The sequence below is a fragment of the Carlito syrichta genome, unplaced genomic scaffold (genome assembly GCF_000164805.1).
Source record: "Carlito syrichta isolate Samal-C Ts95f unplaced genomic scaffold, Tarsius_syrichta-2.0.1 Scaffold301668, whole genome shotgun sequence".
NCBI lineage: Eukaryota > Metazoa > Chordata > Mammalia > Primates > Tarsiidae > Carlito > Carlito syrichta.
This window is the reverse complement of record NW_007245764.1, coordinates 346,576-367,317: the sequence shown is the minus strand read 5'-3', so window position 1 is coordinate 367,317 and position 20,742 is coordinate 346,576. Positions and strand designations below refer to the sequence as shown.

The 20,742-nt window shown below is 35.6% G+C and overlaps 1 protein-coding gene across 1 annotated transcript in view; it reads left to right on the top strand.

Annotated features, from left to right (window-relative positions):
• The first annotated feature begins 2,523 nt into the window (after nt 1–2,523).
• NYAP2 (neuronal tyrosine-phosphorylated phosphoinositide-3-kinase adaptor 2) overlaps nt 2,524–20,742 on the top strand; it is a 235,009-nt gene continuing 216,790 nt past the window's right edge. Inside the window, exons 1-2 of the mRNA XM_008055093.2 lie at nt 2,524–3,118; nt 10,949–11,186. Coding sequence (XP_008053284.1) covers nt 10,966–11,186 — 221 coding nt within the window. The 5' untranslated portion in view covers nt 2,524–3,118; nt 10,949–10,965. The remainder of the gene's footprint in view (nt 3,119–10,948; nt 11,187–20,742) is intronic.

The following is a 20,742-nucleotide window of genomic DNA, read 5'->3' as shown; positions in this document are numbered from 1 at the left end:
ATAAATATGTTCTCTCTATTCTTTTAAAATAAAAATCTCTTTCACATTTTGAATTTTTGTGGTAAAAAATAACTGTAGGGTCTTTTGTTTTTATACGTGGCAACCACATATCAACCTCTCCTCAATTTGCTTGAATTATTCTGGTGCATGAAATCTGGGGAACTGAGAACTACTGTGTTGAGAAGATGAGGAGACCTGCAGTCAGCATCATGACCATTGGTCATAACCCTCATGAGGCAATAAGTGGGAGACTGGGAGCAAGTGAGTTGAATTGCCTTGATGTTATTTTTTGTCATATGTAAAAATGGGTTTTAACTAGCACTTATTCAAGTTGTGTATAGTTCAAAGTGCAGCCACCCAAACTGGTAAAATTATTTTCATTTCCTAAAATGTCTGTCATATAATTTTTCTATAAAGAATCTTTTTCACCTTTGGTCATGGGCTGAAAGACATCTGTGAGAACACTTCATTACCAAAAATGATGGTACATTAGTAAACCTCTTGATCACAGTGTGGCGGCTGTTACCAGTTTGTAAGTGGTGCTTGAGGCACTTTTCTGCAATGTGCTAAGTTTTTAGAATCTATAAAACAGAAGGGGATGGGGACAGGAAGGGAGATACCGAGGGCAGGAAAGGGAGAGGTAGAGAAGAGGGAGAGCAAGAGAGTAAGAAAGACAGATGGAGGTGTGGCCTTTTATATTTCCCTTCCTTCTTTTCATCTATCTAATCTTGCTGAATGTTTTCCAACATTAAACAGGTGTCCTGTTCCAAATGAAAGGTAGATACATAAAGACCAAAACTTACATGATGAACTTTAGCAAAGCACTTTGGAACATGGAAAATCAGAAAACCACATAATAATTTAATGTGTTAATTTTATTTTCTCCCAGATACATACAAGTTAAAGAAATAAAATTTGAGATAATCATAACATAGTCTCAGATGGCACTTAAGAATTAGGAAGGTGAACTTAAGTTTATTTTTGTGGTCTGTTGCACAAAAATTACATCCAGAAAATATTTTTCTAAGAGATTAGATATTATTCTAGCTGCTTAGGATAACTCTTGGGAAATCAGCTAGCAAATGAAGGTCATTTACAATAAGAATTATTAAAAAAAGAATGTGACAGGAAAAACCTACAGGTCACTTTCAAATAATAAACATATTTTTTCCTTGAAAAATTGATATTCTAGCCACAATTATGCAGAAACTTATTGTGTATTGTTCCTTTTACCATAGTACAAACTTAACACATTAAAGCATCTACATTTTACTTCTTACTCTGAGGAGAAGTAAAGGAGATAAAAACTTTGAGCTTAATAGACACACACACATATATAGACACATGCAAGCACGTGCATATATACAAGTTGTGGCATATAACATGATAATTATGTATATATTCAGTAGAATGTCAAAAACAGAATGAGGAGAGTCCTTAGGAAATGTAGTAAATAGAATGGCTTTAAATAATTTCAACAATGAGTCTATAGGAATTAATGACACACATGTGCCATTACACATTACATCTGATTTTAGTTTAAAGCAAGAATGTGCAGTCTGAGAGTAAGACCTTTGTTCCACACATGTGTGCGCTGTGCACGTTCTAAAGTGGGCTAGTTTTGTTCTCATGCCATGGGAGCAGGTGGCATGAAGCTGTTTTGATGAGGTTAAAAGGCTCCTCCCCTCTTTCCCCAAGCAGCAGCCTGAAGTACGTCAGCAGTAATTGTGTGCATGGCTCGACTGTGCAGGGAGGGTGAAGGCAACATTGAAATCAAATAAGGCTATCAAACCGAGATCTGAATGTTCCATTTAAGTTGTTGCTCATTTTCATTAGCCGTGCCAGGGGTGAAACGCTTATATCTTCAACATTCTCTGTAATAAAAATATTTATTTTGATGGATTTATGTATATTTTTCTCTGTAAGGACTGAAGGACTGAATCAGTGCTATCGTGAATATAAATGATTTCTTTACCCTCTTTTCATCTTCTTATTTACTAATCAGACTTCAGCTCAGTTAGATAAAAGAGAGAGGTTCTGTTGCCTAGATGTGAGGCCTTTAATGAGGATGGAAGCCCCCAGGGAGCCGAAATCCAAAGTAGAACGATGCTGCTTTCGGGTTTCTTGTCATTTCTTCACTTGCCTCTTCTCCCTTTTCCAATGGGCCTAGTGAGCAGGAACTATCCAAGGTGCTAGAATGCTGGCAGCCTTGCCGCTCAATGCAGACGGATTGCAGAAGCAGAAGAAACATTACTGCTTATTTCAGAAGGTAGGTTCTTTGTTTCAGAATCCCTGATTAATCAGCAGCAGCATCAACAGACTAAGGCAGCTGGAGAGGAGAGAGAGAAGCAGGAAGGGAGGGAGTCAGGGGCAGGGAGGGAGGGAGGGAGTGGAGAGAGAGAGAATGAGAGAGAGAGAGAGAGAGAGCGAGAGAGAGAGAGAGAGAGAGAGAGAGAGAGAGAGAGAGAGAGAGAGAGAGCTGGTTGTCACGGGGGAGGGACGATGCCACAAGCTGGGCTGCTCCAAACCTTCTGTATGTAAGTGGCAATGAGAAAGAGCATCTTTTTGGCTGAAAGGAAACATTTAGAAAGGATGCTCCTGATTTTTTGTTTTCATTTATTTTTGTCTTCACAGAATATAATCAAATGAGGTACCTTATCCAGCCTAGTGATTGCTTCGGGTCTTGTAATCATCTGTGTAGCAAAGTGGGTAAAAATCATTCAATTTCTTTCCTGCTGGACCTGGAAGGAGAGGGGCTGTGTGTTCATCCCCACCCATTAGCTATGCCCTCTTTTCTCCGAATGTCGATTTAAGGAAGCAAGCACCTGTCTTCTGCCACTGCATCTTCCTAGAAAACTTTAAAGGCCATTTTATCTGATAGGAAGGACATCAAGAATGCTCTGATCTAGTGATGAAGAATCTGGGAGTCGACACTTTTCCCATCCAGACACAATGCACTTTAATTGAAGAAAAACTGAACTGAACTACAAGTCTATTTCTTATGGTGCTGGATTGCTCCTACAGAACTGCCCTGAGATCATCTGTGAGAGAGGGCTCTGACAGACACAAGTCACCTTCTGATTATTGCACTTAGCTCTCCCTGGGGACTTAAATTTTGGTATGTATCTCGTTTTTCAGATTCTCTAAGCATGCTAATTGAATCCATCACTAAATAGATCAAGCAATCTGCTTCTAAAACGGAATGGATTTTAGATAAGGATAACTTAATGCTGAAGTTTGCATGCCTTATTAGGTGGAGTAGAAATAAAGCCACAGCGAAGGCATTCAGGGCTTTAGTGAGCTTCAGGCTATTTTTACTCCCTTACCCACTTACTTACATTACCATGGAAATGGTTAAACTAGATTTTCATTAGCAAAATAAGCCATGTTGAATTATTAAAAGCATTGAAAATATTTTCCAGGGTATTAATTGCATTCGAGTTGTGCATGCTAGCTATTTATCCACTATTCTATACCATAAATATTTTACAACAGTCTCTTAGCACATTTGTGTCAGCAGTGAGAACCCAATTTTGCATTCTCAGAAAAAAGACACCCTATCCCCCCCAAAATCCAAAACTACCAGACATATACCAAAGCTGACACTGCTTCTTCCTGACTGATTAAATATAAATCTATTTGGAAAATATATTTTAATGCCACTCAGTCTCAGGAAGATTTAATTAATGTTTCATCATAATAAATATTTTCTATAGAACTTTAAGTGGACTTGTTTTACTTGGGACACATACTTTTTTGCTGAAGTATCTCCATCATAATTTTTCAACCACCCAGCAATATTTTAAGTACAAGAAAAGTAGGTATTCTATACCTGTAAAAACAAAAACTGTTATATGAAATAATATTTTTCTATTCTCATTATGAAATGCTAAAGTTGTCTTGGTACTATAGAACTGAATTTCTCCCTAAATATAAACAGAAAATAATGAAATCCAGATAAAGAGGTTATATGATGCATGTTTTATCATTTTAGGATTCAAGAATTTATAACTAAGTAGTGTGGAATAATGAATATAGAGAAAGAGTGAAAATGAACTCTCTATTTATTCATATTTTAGGCAATGTTTAAATTTATTTTATAAAATTTCAAATGTTAATTACACATTAATAAGAAAATATGAGCCACAAATGCATAAATTATTTTGTTTCTTTGTGGAAAGTACAATATACATTAGCTAACTCAGCAAAGAAGGGGACTGTGTGAAGGACATTGGCAGTTTACAAGATTAGTGAAAACAGATCTAAGAAAAATTGTGCAACTTCACAAGGGACTACCAAGAAACCCAAGGACTTGAAGCACCTGAAAAGTTTAAAGGGAGGAGAAGTGTAAAAAATCTCAGAGACAAGGAGATTGGCTATTATTTTAAAAAATAAATAAATCATAGACTCCCAATTCAATTAGATGGTTTCTACTGTAGCTCCAGTCAGCAATTTATTAAACTGACTCCATCTACTTTGCAAATAGTGCCTTGTAAGCGTCTGGAACCATTTGACCCAAGGTTCCAAAAAGTACCTCAGCCACTGGCATTTTGCATGAATCTCTAACATTATTGGAAGTGTGCAATCACTTTAGACCATGGCAAATAGCACCTTGACAACCTGGAAGTTGGGGGAGATATCTGATTTAAGCTGCTACTACATTAACAGAATTTTTGTCCATTTTAATCATTTTGGGAAGGGAGATAGTGGAGAAAAACTCACTGCAAAGTAATCTGCTTTCTGAGAAAGAAAAGCAATCAGTGTCTTTGTAGTCACTCCAGCAAGCTTTCTTGGTTGTAACTTCAACATTTCCCATTTTGGGCAGAACAGCTGCATTCTGATGACACTGAGAAGGAGAAAATGAGTGTGACCATTTGTGGGCCTGGGGGGTAGGATTTCTAGCAAATCAAAGAGAAATTATAAGGCTAATGTTTGACAGATTATAACATTTTATCAGAAAAACAATTTTGACATGGTTTACATGTGTTATGGGTTATAACCAGGCATCCAGTCTGTTGATTGGGTCCTACATAAAGTCAGCACATTTTAGATATTAATTTGCATACATATTTTACATATGTATATGAAGGCTGATTATTTAAATAGTTACATTTTCATACACAATGTGTTTTTAAATTGGTCTGAGTACATGCAAAAATTGTAAAGGATCTTTTTCTCCTGCTGAAAAACACCAACAAATAGTCAAAATTGCCTTGGGAAACTTTTATTGGATCAATATTACTAGACAAAATAGGATTCTCTATCTCAGGGAAGATTCTCTGTCTCACAGAAGATGATTGGAGTGAGAAGGAAAATAAAATTTGAATAACTCAAATTCCAATATTAATATTCTCATAACATTGAGACAGATGTGGTTTGAATATCTCAGAAATACATAAAGGGAAAAGAGTAGAAAACTTTCCCATCTGCAAATTAAAGGAAAACATCAGTGTGAGGTACAGTAAGGGTAAAATGTCTAGGCTTTCATCAGAAATTATATTCTCTTGTATATGTTGTGTTCTTCTGAAGATCACAAGTAGCATTATAACAATAACACAAAATAAACTCTATCTTATTCTAGCTGTAAGATTATCCCATTAGGATTGACTGTGGCCTAAAATTAAGGAAGCTTCCTATGGAGCTTCACATATTAGGAAGCAGTCATCTCCCAAACCAGAGCTGTTTCTACCACTCAGTGTGGTAACAAATATCCAGAATAACTGAGTCATCATAATTTTATATCTTGGAAAATCAAAGTTTCAGATGGAGAACAGTTCAATTTCAAAAATTCTGAGTAAACATCTTAAGAAAAGAAAAAGGGACCAGTGCCCATGAGAGCTAATGGACTAACTTACTTAAATGATACTCTAACTATAGAACTCTGCTTTGGGTAAATGGTCTACCAGAAGGCTGTGACCCAGGTCAGTCCCTATGGAGCTAGAGTGGTTGACATCACAATGTATGAAATTTGTTCTGAATTTTAAGCAAATGAAGGAAAAACGTTTAAACATGTGTGAGAAGGAAGACCGCATGCCTAATATTTATCTAACTCTTTGTACACCTTTTGTTCAATAGTAGCCCAGAAGTAATCATAAACCCTCTGCACTGTGGGGGAACTCAATCTTGATATTGGTTGGTGTCAACTAAATGTCCTCTGGTAGACTGATAGACTGATATTACACATAATTAACACTTTAATTTACAAAGAGAATAACCCACATAATGGCATGATCCTAGTTAAATTATTTTGCATATTTTTTACATATTTCTCAAAAATGCCCCCCCCCTGTAGCTTTAGCAGTAAGGATCATGTAGTTTCTTAGCTTCTAGGGCTCCCTGAATGAAAGCAGTAGATTAAAAAAAAAAAGAAAAAAAACAAAGAAAAAGGAAGTAAAATTTTAACTTTCTAAATGCTTTTATGAATTTTCTTTTGATATACCATATTTAGTCATGCTTCACATGTATATGTGATGGATACTTTCGGGTCTAGGTTCAACATTGGTAAGGTACAGTGATGCACAAAAGAAAGTAAGGAAACGGTTAACCCACTAAAAAGTTAAATGTTTGGTGTTTTGAATATGGTAAGAATACACCAGTTTCAATGTGTGCATCTTAACTGATTCTATTGAAATTTTAAATTTGGGGAAGTCTCAATATTATAAAAAATGGCCTTTGTAAAGGGTGTGGTCAACAGGGTGTAAGTAACAAAGTGAAAGAATAAGATAAAATAAAGCTGAACAGTTAACCATACAATTTTATTTAAGCCAAAATCTGTAGTTTTATTAGAATGACCATGATTCTAGAGACAGTAATTTAAAATTAAGCAAAAGGAGTCCTTTATGAATGCAGAATACAACAGTGGAGGAAATGCATGATATGAGGATGTGAAGGTATTGTGAATTATATGGGGATTCTAATCTTGCTTATTTTAGGTGCTTTGCCAGAGAAGTCCCTGACACAAATTTTAAATGCTAACCACAAATTCCTAGAAACACACACAGACACACACGCGCGCGCGCGCACGCACACACACACACATACATGCACACACACAGCAGCTTGCACTATTCAGATCAATATCGTGCATTCCAAAGAAAACACATCTGCCTTGAATGAAGATCATAGATGCCTGTTTTTAACCAATGCTCCAGGGATGTGGAAAGGGCTAAAATATCCCATCTGTTTTGAACAAAAGTGGCTGTAGACACATACTATAGTGTTCAATGAAAAGGACTGCCCTTAAAAAAACAAACATTCCTCTTCAATCTCACCTACTTTGTTGTCACAAATAGCCATGCACTAGTTAGAAATCGAATAAGCTAGACTCTCTTACTCACTGAGATATAGCTAAAGATGCTAGTTGGAGAAAAGCGGTTGTTTGCCTCCTAACAAATAGGGGTTTCTAAGATGACAACTTAGGAATTAGGTGCTCAAGACAAGTTTTTAAAAAATGTTTGTATACACTCAAGGGCCAGAAACACACTTGATTAATATCCAACAGTCACAACTCAATCAAGTTTTTGGTGGTATAAAACATAACTTATTCAACATGTATCTTAGCCACAAATACAAATTTCTGAAAGACAAATAGATTTATGGCCATTCTCATCTGTGAGTTCTCACTTCACTGCAGTGAAATTGAGGCAGTTGTAATGAGGTAGATAATTAACATACGATTTGCTTTTCTTTAATGAGGCCATGAATTTACTTATTCATTGCTCTATTGCCTAGGAAATACCTTTTGACTTGGAAGGGAGGAGTCTGAGAGGTTGAGAGGTGAGATGAAATTCATGGTCCATGTGCCTCAGTGCCTTTATTTTCTGGATGGTGACAATAGGGCACAATGGATACATGGACTGTTCACATGCATTTGGTTGGTGGGCAAATGTATTAATTCTTATTTTGGCCTCCATTTGTATAAGTGTGATTAAGGAAGTTGAACTGTGCTAAGCAGTCTCACTACCTTTGTTTCAAAATAAAGTAATGTTTATCAATAAGTTATGTTATTACAAAATATAATCATGACCAAAGTTAAGAACTAGGAAAAATGTCTAATAGTAATATTGGTGACTAATAATTAGACCACATTTATTGAATATTTTTATGCATTTTGTAACTGAATCCTCACAAAGAAGTCTATTCCAACCATTTTTTAAAATGAAGAAGCTGAAGCTTAGAGAGGTTAACTAACATGCACAAAGTCATAGAGCTAGAAGCACCCATGTTGGGGTTTATAGGTAGTTCTCCAGCCTGCTCATTTGTGGCCTTCAGAACTGCCTCATAGCCTCTTTTACAAACACCTTTTGCCAGTGGACAAGTGAATAAAAAAGTAAGATGTCTAGACATTGATAGAGTGTATGCCCATTTTTGAAGACTGAATAAAGTTGTTGAAAAGTGCTTCTTGTTCACCCTTGAAAATAATGAAAATAAAGGCTGCATGACTACCTATTGAGCCACCTGAGTCAGAGCCCTAGTCATAAGCATTGCAATTATTTATTTATTGTGCTCTAATTCTGCAGTGTGGATACCTAGGGGGACACAATTCCACCTTCATTAATAACCATAACAGGTGCTCAGTAAATGCTTGGATAAACAAATGGTCATAGAATTGAACACTTTTCTAGAATTAGGTAGTATAAGCATATGTGTACAAACATTCATCCAATTTTTATTACTATGAGGTTTTATGAAACGTTATGGTTGATTTTCAGCTCAAAAATTTTTTATTTACAATAACACATGAATTTTCATGGTATAAAAATTATGTGATGTTATTATTTCATGTTTTCTCAGAAAAAAATAATTTAAACTCCAGTCAATTTGAAAGACCATTTAGGAAGATAGTTAATTTTTGGAGGTAAAGAAATTAACCTTGTTAATATTTGGAATATATAAGCTATGTAAGAATTGTTGGTGTCGTTTGGGTTGGAGGAAAACTTAAGGAAAAAAATAAAAACTTTTGGGTAATAATGCCTTATACAATTGGGAAATATATAATTTTGCTAGAGGGCAGGGAAGAAATGATCCTCTTCCAGCCAGAGGCATTATCTCTAGAATCCTTGTAGTAGTGACTTGGCTTGCCTAACTTCGGTGGAATTAATTGCTACAAAGTTATGCTGATCTTTTCTAAACGGGGCACACCTAGTACTGAAGTCCCTGGTAAAAGTGAACTCCCAATAATGGAAATACTTTAGCTCTCTAGAATTGTTTTCTTATGTTTTTCTCCTCAAATCACAATCATTTGTGACAGTAATTTCCCATTCCTCTGTATATCCACCATTTAAACATCTAATCTGATTGACTGATATTAAAATACAATTCAATTACATTAGATAGTTGGAATTAAAAGGCCATTTCATTTGCTAATCCATTACAGTTTTAAACCAAATAAAACAAAATAAAACTTAACAAAAATCATGAGCCAACAAACAACTCTGTGTAGTCTCCTGTTTCAACAATTGTTTAGATTGGGGAGGAAATTCTTAAATTCAGCATGGGATTCAAATATGGATTGACTGACAGCTGAAATGCTAATAAACTCTGATAAGGAGTAAAATTTCCATAGCTACAATCCAGCTTATGGAACATAATTACACTTGTAAAAAAAGCAGAATGAAAATAATTTGTAATTGAAAAATGAAAGTCTGGGACTTTTACATTAGATAGTTGAGCTGATATTTTCAAAATATCTTTTCAACCTTTTGAAAAACGTAAAAGATGTAAGGTAATTTGTAACTTTTAAATGGCCAAATTTTTCTCTTGTTAGCTGATTTTGCTTTGAGTTTTCAATTGATTCAATACTAGTTTCCTATACCACAGTGAATATGCAGTTGAGGACAGTAAAGTTTTTATCCATCTGTCCTTCCATCCATCCATCCTTCCATCCATCCATCCTTCCATCCATCATCCTTCCATCCACTCACCCACTCACCCATCCACGCACTCATCCATCTATTCACTCATTCATCCATCTACATATATCCATTTAATGTTACTATTGCTGCCAGTCTTCTTTCCATACTTTAATTATGATAATATTAACTAACAGTATTATATATTTACTATTATTTAACTCTATTTTAAATTCTTTACAGTCCTTACCTTTCTTAATCTCCACAGCAGCAGGACGTGGGAGTTATTACCATCATTTTACAAGTGAGCGTAATATATACTGGTTACAAGTAGTACATATTCTTGTTTTGGTATGATTTTGGTTTTTCAATAAGCCTTTCTATGGCTTAGGGTTTTAAAACTTCATGTAACAATGATGCATCTGTTATCAATGCTTGTATTATCAAACTGGTGAAGATTAACATGGTCCTGGTGATCAGTGATACCTGAGTTAAAGTATAAAGTCATTAGAAAGGATCATGAAAAATAATAGAAGGTTAAAAGAAATTATTTTCTAGACTAATTATATTAAAATATGTCTTCCCTTTATTACTGCTATATTTTACATAAGTTTTTCAGATTCATAAACTTTAATTTAAAATTTTAAGGAAATTGAATATAGTACAAAAGTTCTTTCCAAATAATTATATCATTTTATTTGAAATTGAATAAAAAAGTCTATGACAATCAGAAGTAAATGAAGCTTGGATCTGATTTATTGGTATAGGAACATGTTTTTGAGAAATAAAATCATTAGTCTAATTATGTAAACCAAATGTAGAGTGTTTTTCACCTTCACATCTCTTTTCAGTACAAGAGCTTTACCTTTGTCCTGTTAATATTTCTACTTTGAGCAAGTATTTGCTACTCAGGTAATACTTATTTAATATTTACTTCAAATATTCCGGTTGTTGTAAATTTATAATGAGACATTTTCTTCAAATGAATTCTATGATAATCACTGGAGATTTAAGAGTTAAGGAATAATACATGCTTTTTATTTTAAAAACCTTGCTTTTATTCCCAGCCTGGATAAATGTGTCCTTTCACCCTATAGGAAGTGTCCCTTTTTACATGATCTCCTCCAAGATGATGAGTTCTAATCCTGAGGAAGACCCTCTGGACACATTTCTCCAGTACATTGAGGATATGGGGATGAAGGCGTATGATGGCTTGGTTATTCAGAATGCATCTGACATTGCTAGAGAGAATGATCGCTTAAGAAATGAAACAAACCTGGCATATCTGAAGGAGAAGAATGAAAAACGCCGAAGACAAGAAGAAGCAATAAAGCGGTAAATATAAATAAAAGTATTCTGACTTTTGTGCATAGGAGAAAATCTGTGAGAATTGCTAAAGTTGTGATATTATCACTTGGACAAGAAGAGTACGTTAAAGTCAGTTTCACTCAATGAGATAATGTGAAAGTAACACCTCATATAGCAAAAATGTAATTCATCCTGCTGACAGAGTCTGCGCCTTTGTTAGCAAGTTATTTATTTGTGTGTTGTGTCTATGGAGGTAAAGATGAGATGGGGAAAGGATTTGGTTTCCTCTCTATAAAAGCTTATGCTCAATAGTCTTGTGGTAAAAGTGCAAGGGAACGCACAAGCAATTTAATAACCAAAGACTGATAAAAATACTCATCTTTAATGGCCGTTGTTTATATCTTTTACCTTAAAATAGATTTCATCTTCCTCCTAGATTATTAATAGTTAGACTTATGTGAGCCTCTGAAGGCAGGTAGAATCCTCAGTATGGGTTCCCTATGTAAAATTTCATGACTGTTAGAGCTCTTGTTTGGTACAAAGTGCCCCAAGTTTGCTCAACTGGAATTACTTTTATGTTGCAAAACCTACCAGCTACAAGCTAACAAGCCCCACATAGCAGCCATCCAAACTGAGGTTAAATTTCTTCGGACAGTTATACCAAAAGAAGAATGCATGTTTTTCATTTTGAAGAATGTTACAGTGTCTTCAGATTGCATGTGTGTATGTTTTCCATTAGTACAGGTAGATACATGTAGTGTCTGATGGAGTCCTTTTTCATCAATAAAGTTTATTTACTGAGTGCAAAACATTGAATATAAGCAACTAACTCACATCAATTAGCTGCATAACTGAATAATAATAATAAAGGTATTTTGATGGTTCATTGGTGGATTTTTCATCTAATCTGGCAGTAATACTTTTGCTTCCTCTCTGTGAACATTATGACATTAAGGAAAATAAAATATTATTTTAAGATAAACTATTCATGCTTATAAAGAAGCCAAATAAGGTCACACTACTACAATCATTTAATGAAAAACAACTTTATATGAGAGAGAAAAAAGAGAAAGAGATATTTGGAGGCAAAAAAATTAGAAAGGAATGTCATAGAAGATTGTTTTGAAAGAGTGTTTTTTCCTCTGGACTACTAAAATGAAAATATATTCTATTATCAGATATAAAAATGTCTTTTCTTTTTGAGTAGGAGTCTCACTCTGTCACCCAGACTGGAGTGCAGTATCATGCTCATTGACACCGCAGCCTCCACCTGCTGGGCTTAGGTGATCCTTCCGCCTCAGCCTTCAAGTAGCTGGAACCACAGGTGCGTTCTAAAGCACCCAGTTTATTTTTTGGATTTAATGTAGAGATGATGTCTCGCCAAGTTGCCCAGGTTGGTCTCAAACCCCTGGGCTCAGAAAATCCTATTGCCTTGGCCTCCCCAAATGCTGGGATAACAGGCTGAGCCACCACTCCCAGCCTAAAAATGTTTTTAAAAATACACAATTAATAACCATTTTTGCAATTGCTTATATTTATATTTGAAGTCAATTTGTTGTTAGAGATTATATCATTGTTTATTTCTAAACAATTGCCATTGGAATCACATATTGCTTTCTAGAGTACATAAATTTCCTTTTTTAGGACTATTTTTTCTGTGAAATATTTCTGGTGAATTTCTGTAGGTATGTGAGCATTTCACTTTTATAAGTCTGAGTTCTCTAAAAATTCAAAACAGAAAAGGTATTCTACATGATTTCCAAAGTAACTTCAGCTCTAAAATATAAGGTTTCCCAATCTTGGCATTAAAACTGAAAAATAAATTATTTTCTATTCATTCCATTAGATTTTAAAGAACATCCAAAATGTATTTATCACTGTATTAATAGCTTTTTTGTTTCATTAACAACCTTTACTAGGTTTCCAGCTAAAGATTAATAATTAAAGAAAGTAAAAATAATTATTTTTTAGGTGGTTTACTGTCAAGTGCTCAAAGGAGCATAACCAAGGAAGTCTAAAGTCCAGGAGGCATAAGTGCAGAAATTTAAGTAGGTTAAGATACAACAAAACTTTGTCATTGTACAAGTGAGGTTAACAAAATCCTTTTGTGTGAATATTGAGTCGATTTCTGCCAGATTGATAAAGCAATATTTTCTAGAATTATGTTACAAAACATAAAAGTCAAGATAGTTTGGATCACACGTTGGATTGAAAAAGTCCCAAATGATCTGGAGACATTTATTTTCACATCCCCCCTCAGTAAAAGATGAAACTTTAGTGCACCCTAGTTTGAGAATAGAGCAAAGGACAGAAGTGACTGACATTTCATGTTATTTCCTAACTGATGAGAGATAATGTTGATTTGAAGTAGGATGATAACAGTAAATATGATGTACAATAATCAAATTATAGGCACCATCTGAATTTTCTGATTGATGAGATGTAGGATTTGAGTAAGATAAAGAAATTAAAGGTGGATCTCAAGTCAGTGTTGTTGTTGTTTTCTATTTTGTTTTGTTTCTGCCTAAACTAAAGCAATGACATTTCCATTTAATGAAATGGCAAGGACTAAAAGACAGGCAACTTTAGGGTAAATTATAGGGAAACAGGAGCACAGCTTTGGGATGACAATTTTGTGAAACCTTTCGAATATGAAGTGGAGATACTGGTGAGGGAGTTCAATAAAGAATCTGGTACTTACAGTAGAAATCAAAGCTTGAGGTATAAATATAAGAGTTGTATTCTATCGTTTTCACCATCATAAACCTACATGAGGATAACCAGGACTTAAATTTAGATGGAGATGACAAAAGAACCCAGGATTTTTCCCTGGAGGCACCTCATTGCTCATATGATAGAAATAGTAGAAGATTCCAGTAAGAACAGTTGGTGAGAGAGAAGAGCCACAAAGGGGAATAATAACTCAGAGTGAAGTGTCAAAAGTGATTAAAGGAGAGATAGAGATTTTGCTGATAGGTCAAATACATTGAAGCCCGAAAATTGACCATTACTCTTTTTCCACTTTGAGGCTGTTAATGAGAATAGTTTCATTGAAGGGTTGGAGACAATACCCATTGGGATTATGTTATATGAGAGAATAAAAAGAAAAGAATTGAAGCAGAATATAGATAACTATTTTGAGGAATTTTGAAGTTAAAAAAATTTAAAAATATGGGGCGAGTAGTTGGGGGGCAAATGGAATCCTTAGCAATTAATTTTTTTTCCTGTAAGAAAGGAGAAATTTAGCATATTTTAAATGCTGACATGAGTGATTATGTAGAAACAGAAATATTGCTGACTTGGGGGAGGGGGAAAAGTTACTGTGGGATTGTTCTTGAGTAGGTGGGAAGGAAGGTATTTTAGATGGAATACAGTCTGCTCAGCCCTCATAAGAAGAGGGATGCCACAGCATATAAAAGAATGAATGATGAATACATGAAGGACTAGAAACCCTCACAAAAAGGCCCTAAACCTGGATCTCCAAAGCCAATGGCATACATTAAATCAGGAACCAAATTACAGAGGTATCATTTGTGAAAAAAACAGAGCAGTAGAGAGTAACTAGCCCCCCAAAAAACAGGGGGACAAAATTACTACCGAATAGTCCTTTCTCCCTGTTTCTCTCAAAGTTTAAGTACAGTCTCAGTTGCAGAATGGAGTAAAGAGCTGGAGCCTGGGGTCTAGGAAAAGCTCGGGCTGGAAAATAGTGAGTTGGGAAGGTGAATCAGGATGGAATCCAGTCTCCTGCCTGGGATGAAGGGGGCAGAGCACAGAGGAAATACTCCCATCAGTGCATACCCAGGCCTTACTCCAAAGACAATCACAGGTAGAGACTCTGACTGCAGCAGGAAACATGACCGATGCACATATGGAAGACAGTTCCTTGTGGGTTAATCCCCAAACCTGAATGAGCTCAAGCATATCCCGAACACCCTTTTATTATTGTTCCCATGGTTGTTACATGCACTAGGATTTGAAAGATGTAATACATGTCTTGCTATCAATAACTCTTTTTGTTCTTTCCTACTCTTCCTCTCCAAAAATATTTTTTCTGGAATTCTAATTTAAGGTGTAAATATATTTGGAAGGGACAGCATACTAGCAAAGTTAAGTTGTTGAGACTTCTCAGATGTCTTTCTTTTCCAAAATCAGGGCCTGTGTACAGAGTGAGATCACAGGCAGTATCTGGATTTTGTTGGGGAAAGAGGTTTGATAGAGAAAAGTGAAAGAAGCCAAGTAAGTTCTGGTTACATAGGAAGAAGAGGCTAATGTATTCTCACGTCTCCTTATGACGAGCTGGCGGTGGAATCTCAAGTGATCCAGTCCTGGCGTTCATTGTACTGTCCAAATTCATTTTTATTTTGTTCATGTGATGACAAGTCTCCTGAGGTTCTGACAATTTAGAAATAATAATAGCCTTATTTCCCCCTCAAAACACAATTTTGGGATTGCTGCCACTTTCTTTAAAAATGTATTTGTAAGCCGGGTTCGTTGGCTCAGCCTGTAATCCCACACTTTTGGGAGGCTGAGGTAAGTGGATTGCCTAAGCCCGCGGGTTTGAGACCCGCCTGGGCAACTTGGCGAGGCCTCATCTCTACAATAAATAAAAAATTAGCCAGGCGTGGTAGTGTGCACCTGTAGGTCCAGCTACTTGGAAGACTGAGGAGGAAGGATCACCGGAGCCCAGCAGGTCAAGGCTGTGGTGGCCGGGAGTGGCCACTGCACTCCAGTCTGGGCGACAGAGTGAGACTCCAACTCAAAAAAAAAAAAAGAAAAGAAAAAAATGTATTTGTAATATTTTGAGAGATTCCATAGTAAGATTTTAATCACACTGGCATTTTGGGGTTCCAGAGATAGTGACATGAACAATACGCACATCTAAATTCAACACATATTTCGATATATTTTATTATGCAATTTATGTAGAGAAAATTCCACAAGGCACTAATCAATGTACTCTAATTAATTAAAATAATTTAGTGTATTTGCTGAATGTTTTCTTAAATATATGCTATGATTTAATATATAGGATATAAATGCTGAAAATATAAAGATGGGGCATGTTTAACCTTGAAAAGGCATTGATGATAATTCTCTGTGAAATATGCCAGTTGCAATTTCAGAAATGTGCAGACTGCCAAGGATTGCTTAAAAAATGGAAATAGGATTTCATATGATTGACCTTCTGGATCACATATGTGCTGAAATGCCTTTTGTGCTGAAGCTGGAAAGCTTAAAACACTGAGCTCTAAGAAAAAGAGTATCCTTATCACTTTCTCAGTGTTCTAAGTCATTTAGGTTTTCTGAGCTCAATTCCTTATTTTTAACTTGAGCACCTTGTCACTATTAACTTTCTTGTACCTTTGCTTCCATTTCTTAGAAGGGATTTTACTGAAAAGACTGGCTGGGTGAAAAATACTAAATAAATAAAAAGAGATGCTGTTAGTGTTTTTCTAAACAGCTTCAAATAACATTTGGTGAGAAAGAGAGAGAAAGACTTAAGGGAAAAAAATTAATGGAGAATGAAAAAATTCTTTCAGTAGCTCATCTTTTCTGCTATTTTAAATCCTATGGTTTTGTGCAGGCACTGTTAAATGAGGTTTACTTTTTATGAAAAAGCCTGCAAGAAAACAAACATGCAAAAAGTATAGCTCCTACAAGTGAGTTCCCTTGAGATGGGTTGCAGAAACCTGGTTTGTCATGTGAGCGAGTGAAAAGTAAGGAACAGGCATGATAGTCAGTGTATTGAACCACTGACACAGCTCACGAACTAGCCAATAAGAAGGAGGTAAGTGACAATGAGAAGAGAGTCTGGCCACAAACAACTCATAAGGCAGTACCTGTGCTTACCTGTGAACAAAAGGTCTCCCTCAGAGCTTCTCTATTTACAGGCCATCAAGTGTAGCCCATTGAGTTCTCATTGCAATGCACTGAGAAAGACAGGCAATCAAAAGATCATCAGATACGCCAAACGCACAAAAATTCCCTCAAGCAAATTTTTCTTTCTGAATTCCGAAACTGGTCCCTGCACTGTCTCATTTTGTTGTTAGCTATTGTATTTTTAAAACAACACCGGAAACATCCCTTGATTAAAATAAAAGCCACAGAAAATTTGTTCCCAGTACATGATTTCTACCACACGAAGGGGGTGCATTTTTTTTTCTATGAAGCAAATGCTACATTAGTGAAACTTCCCCAAACATTGTGCGTCTGGAAGACAGCTCTCGACTTTAGCAAAGTGGTTCTGACACAAAGGACTACTTAGGCTGATTAGAAACGTCCCTATTCCCTGTGGATGCCCTCAAGGGATCTATATGAGATGTTATATTTCCTCTTTAAAAGTGACAGTCAGAAATGAAATTAGATTACTTACAGCTCCTTTAAAAAAATACATGCAATTGCATATTAGGATGTATACTTGAAAGCTATTTGTATATGAGGGTTCCAGTATTTCTGTTACTCAAAGAGAACCAAAGAACCACTTAAAGTCCATCCTTTGGACCATGGAAATACATAAGATGAAAACAAAAATAAAGAAAAGACTTGCTTTTCCTTTACTGACACATTGCTACCCAAAAAGCAAGTGGTTCATGATACCAAAGTTTTGAATTGGTTAATATTTTAAATGATTGCTTTACTCAAAGACGGAATTACATAGAGAACTCTTATTAGAGAAATGTTAACAGTTACATAAATCCTCTTTAGATAGTTATGGCTTCTGGAGTCATATTCATGATTTGTGGCTGAAGACTTTATGGAAATAGAGAGCATTTATTGAAGTGCATTTTAGTGAATGATATACCCACTCAGTGCAGCATGAATAGCTACTTTGATCATGAATAGCTAATATCATTGAATTTGTTTTAATTGGAGGCATGTGGAGAAATAAAATACACTATTTGTATATCAAAATTAGTGCTGGAGTCCTGTTGAACAGGTGAAGTGAACACAGTTAAATGAACAAAGGTTTGAAAACACAACTATCAACTTTTAAGAAATAGTCTACGAGCTCACCTTAGAGTATTTCTAAATGCTCTACAGGTAGCACAGAAACACGGTACAGCTCAACCATACCTCCTATGCACAGAGCAACATAAGGGGGGGAAAAGCACTAAAAGCCCTCAGCCATACTTCTATATAGAATTAAACTCAAATCTGCAGTATGTCAGGGTCTTGCTGGAATAAATCAGCTGATCTGATCTGATGTGAATTTCTGACCTAATTTTGCTGTGGGACTTAGTGCTCAGGCAGAGAAAACAAGGTTAATGTGTTGATAAGGGGCAAGATTAAACAGCAGACAGTATTTTAATAACCCTCTCTAATTTCGGCTTCCTCTTGTGTTTATGATTAATTCAAATCAGTTTTCTATTAATCATTTCAGAGGACCCCAAGCTGCTTTGCTTGTTTTTATGCTAAAATTGTGCATCCAGATTTTCTTTTTCAAAGCTAAACAAGATATTCCAATATGGAGGTAATTTTGGTTATAATACCGAATACATGGGCAGGTTTTTTATTCAAAGAACCATACCACTAGACGAGAAGTCCAAGCAGCAAGGCTGATTCTAAATGAATTAATTATGAAAGGTGTTTGATGTATTTTCTTCAGTGTTGGTGGGGAAATTAATATTGATGAACATATAAGGATACCACTTATGCAAGTCAAAATGATGTCTGTCCTGCTGTTTTACTATTTTCAGTTAGGGTCACCAAGCATCTTAAGATAATTAATGCAAACTTCAGAAGGCATCAATTTTCAATTTACATTTCACTTATCTTTTTAATAGAGATGATCCTAGGTTTTCCATCCAGTCACCTGCCAGGACAAATTAGAGGCATCATAAAAAGGAGACTTTAAAGGTTCCTATTAAGAGACGCCTCCTCCAGACTCCTCACATACCTTTCCAAGAGCTATTTATACTTTTGTGTGCTTTGACTTTACATTTTAAGGAGCTCGGCGCCTGTTCTATATCTGAAATAAATAGACAGATGTTGGCAAGAGGAGGGGCTTTTCAGAACAGAGCACATTTGCGCTGGTCAGTCAGCATGAGAATTAAGCTCTTCAAACAGAGAAAATTGCTGTGAAGAGTGACCCTTCCAAACATCCAACCCTATGGCAAACTGAATGAATAAAAAGAAGCCCACTGGAAAATTTAAGGTAATCTTTCTTTTAGAAGTAATGATAAATTTGTAGAGATGGTTGTAGATTCACACTGGCAATAATTTTTTTTTTTTTTTTTGTCTAGGGCTATTTTCAATCTTTTGATGAAGATGGCCTTTGTAAAATGTTCCAAAAAAACAAGTAAAAAAAAAAGAGAGAAATGATTATGTAGCAAGGTTATGAGTCAGGGGATTTTTTAAAACTACAAATAATGCAGTATCTTCTAGAAAACATGTCTAATGTAACAAATGAAATTGCTAGAGGAGAACTTGGTCATGCCACTACAATTGCTCTAAGGCTTCTGTCTAACTTTGAGATAGCCTAAAGAAAAGGTCTTATTATAAATGTATGGGCTAACTTAAAATTAATTTTATTCATGAATTAATAGAAGGAATTCAAGTCCCCTCCCCAAAATGAATCTCTGCTTGAAACACATGACTCTAGGTAAAAATTATTCTCAATAACACTCAAATTTGGAAATACACAATAGAATATTCATGTCCATACTAGAATATAAATAACTAGTCTGATGGGAAGCAGAGGAAGAAATATCACTTTTTTTAAAAAAAGAAAAGCAATTTCAAAAAGATGTACAAGGAATATGTTTTAAAAATAAAAATACCAATATTTAAAATCCATTATTTTAATTAGTAAATTGCATTTTAGTCTCTGATTTGGGGCAAAGTGTACCACTCAGCATATCCTGATGTTTGAATAAGAAATGAAGTGGTTTAGAAATGAATGAAGATGAGTGTTACCAAGGAGACTCCTTAATTTCCTCTTAGGTTGAGGTTTATATGTTTTGCATAGTTACTTCGTTTCCATATGAAATTTTTTATTAAGCATATATAGGGCATCTATTATATGTGTGTCATTGTTCTGGATGCCTGGGATAAAAAGTGAAGAAAGAAAAAGAGAGAGAGAGAGAGAGAGAGAGAGAGAGAGAGAGAGAGAGAGAGAGGAAGAAATAAAGATGGGATACATAATCTGGTGGGGGTGGGGGAGGGGGTTAGGAGAAGCAGACAAAAAAGTGTTAAGATCATGTAAGTAACTTAAGTATTAAGTTCACGTGTGATGACTTCTATGAAAACAAACAAACAAATAAACAAACAAAAACTACCAGTGAATTGGAGGCCAGGCGTGAAAGAGTGCAACTTAAGTTGGATAGGGAAAGGCTCATTGAGGGTATCACCCAAAATAAGTGATGGAAAAAGGAATGCAATACCTAAGGAAACAGATTTCTAGGAAAAAGGAATGACAGAAGAAAGAGTCTTATGCGGGAGCATTCCCGACATGATGAGGAAACCCAAGGATGTCAGTGTGGCTGGATCACAGCAGTGAGTGAGGTGGATAGGGTTAGAAGATCAGGTCAGAGGCAATGGTGTCCCATCCTGCAGGAACAGGAAGGTTACCATCGGGACCTTG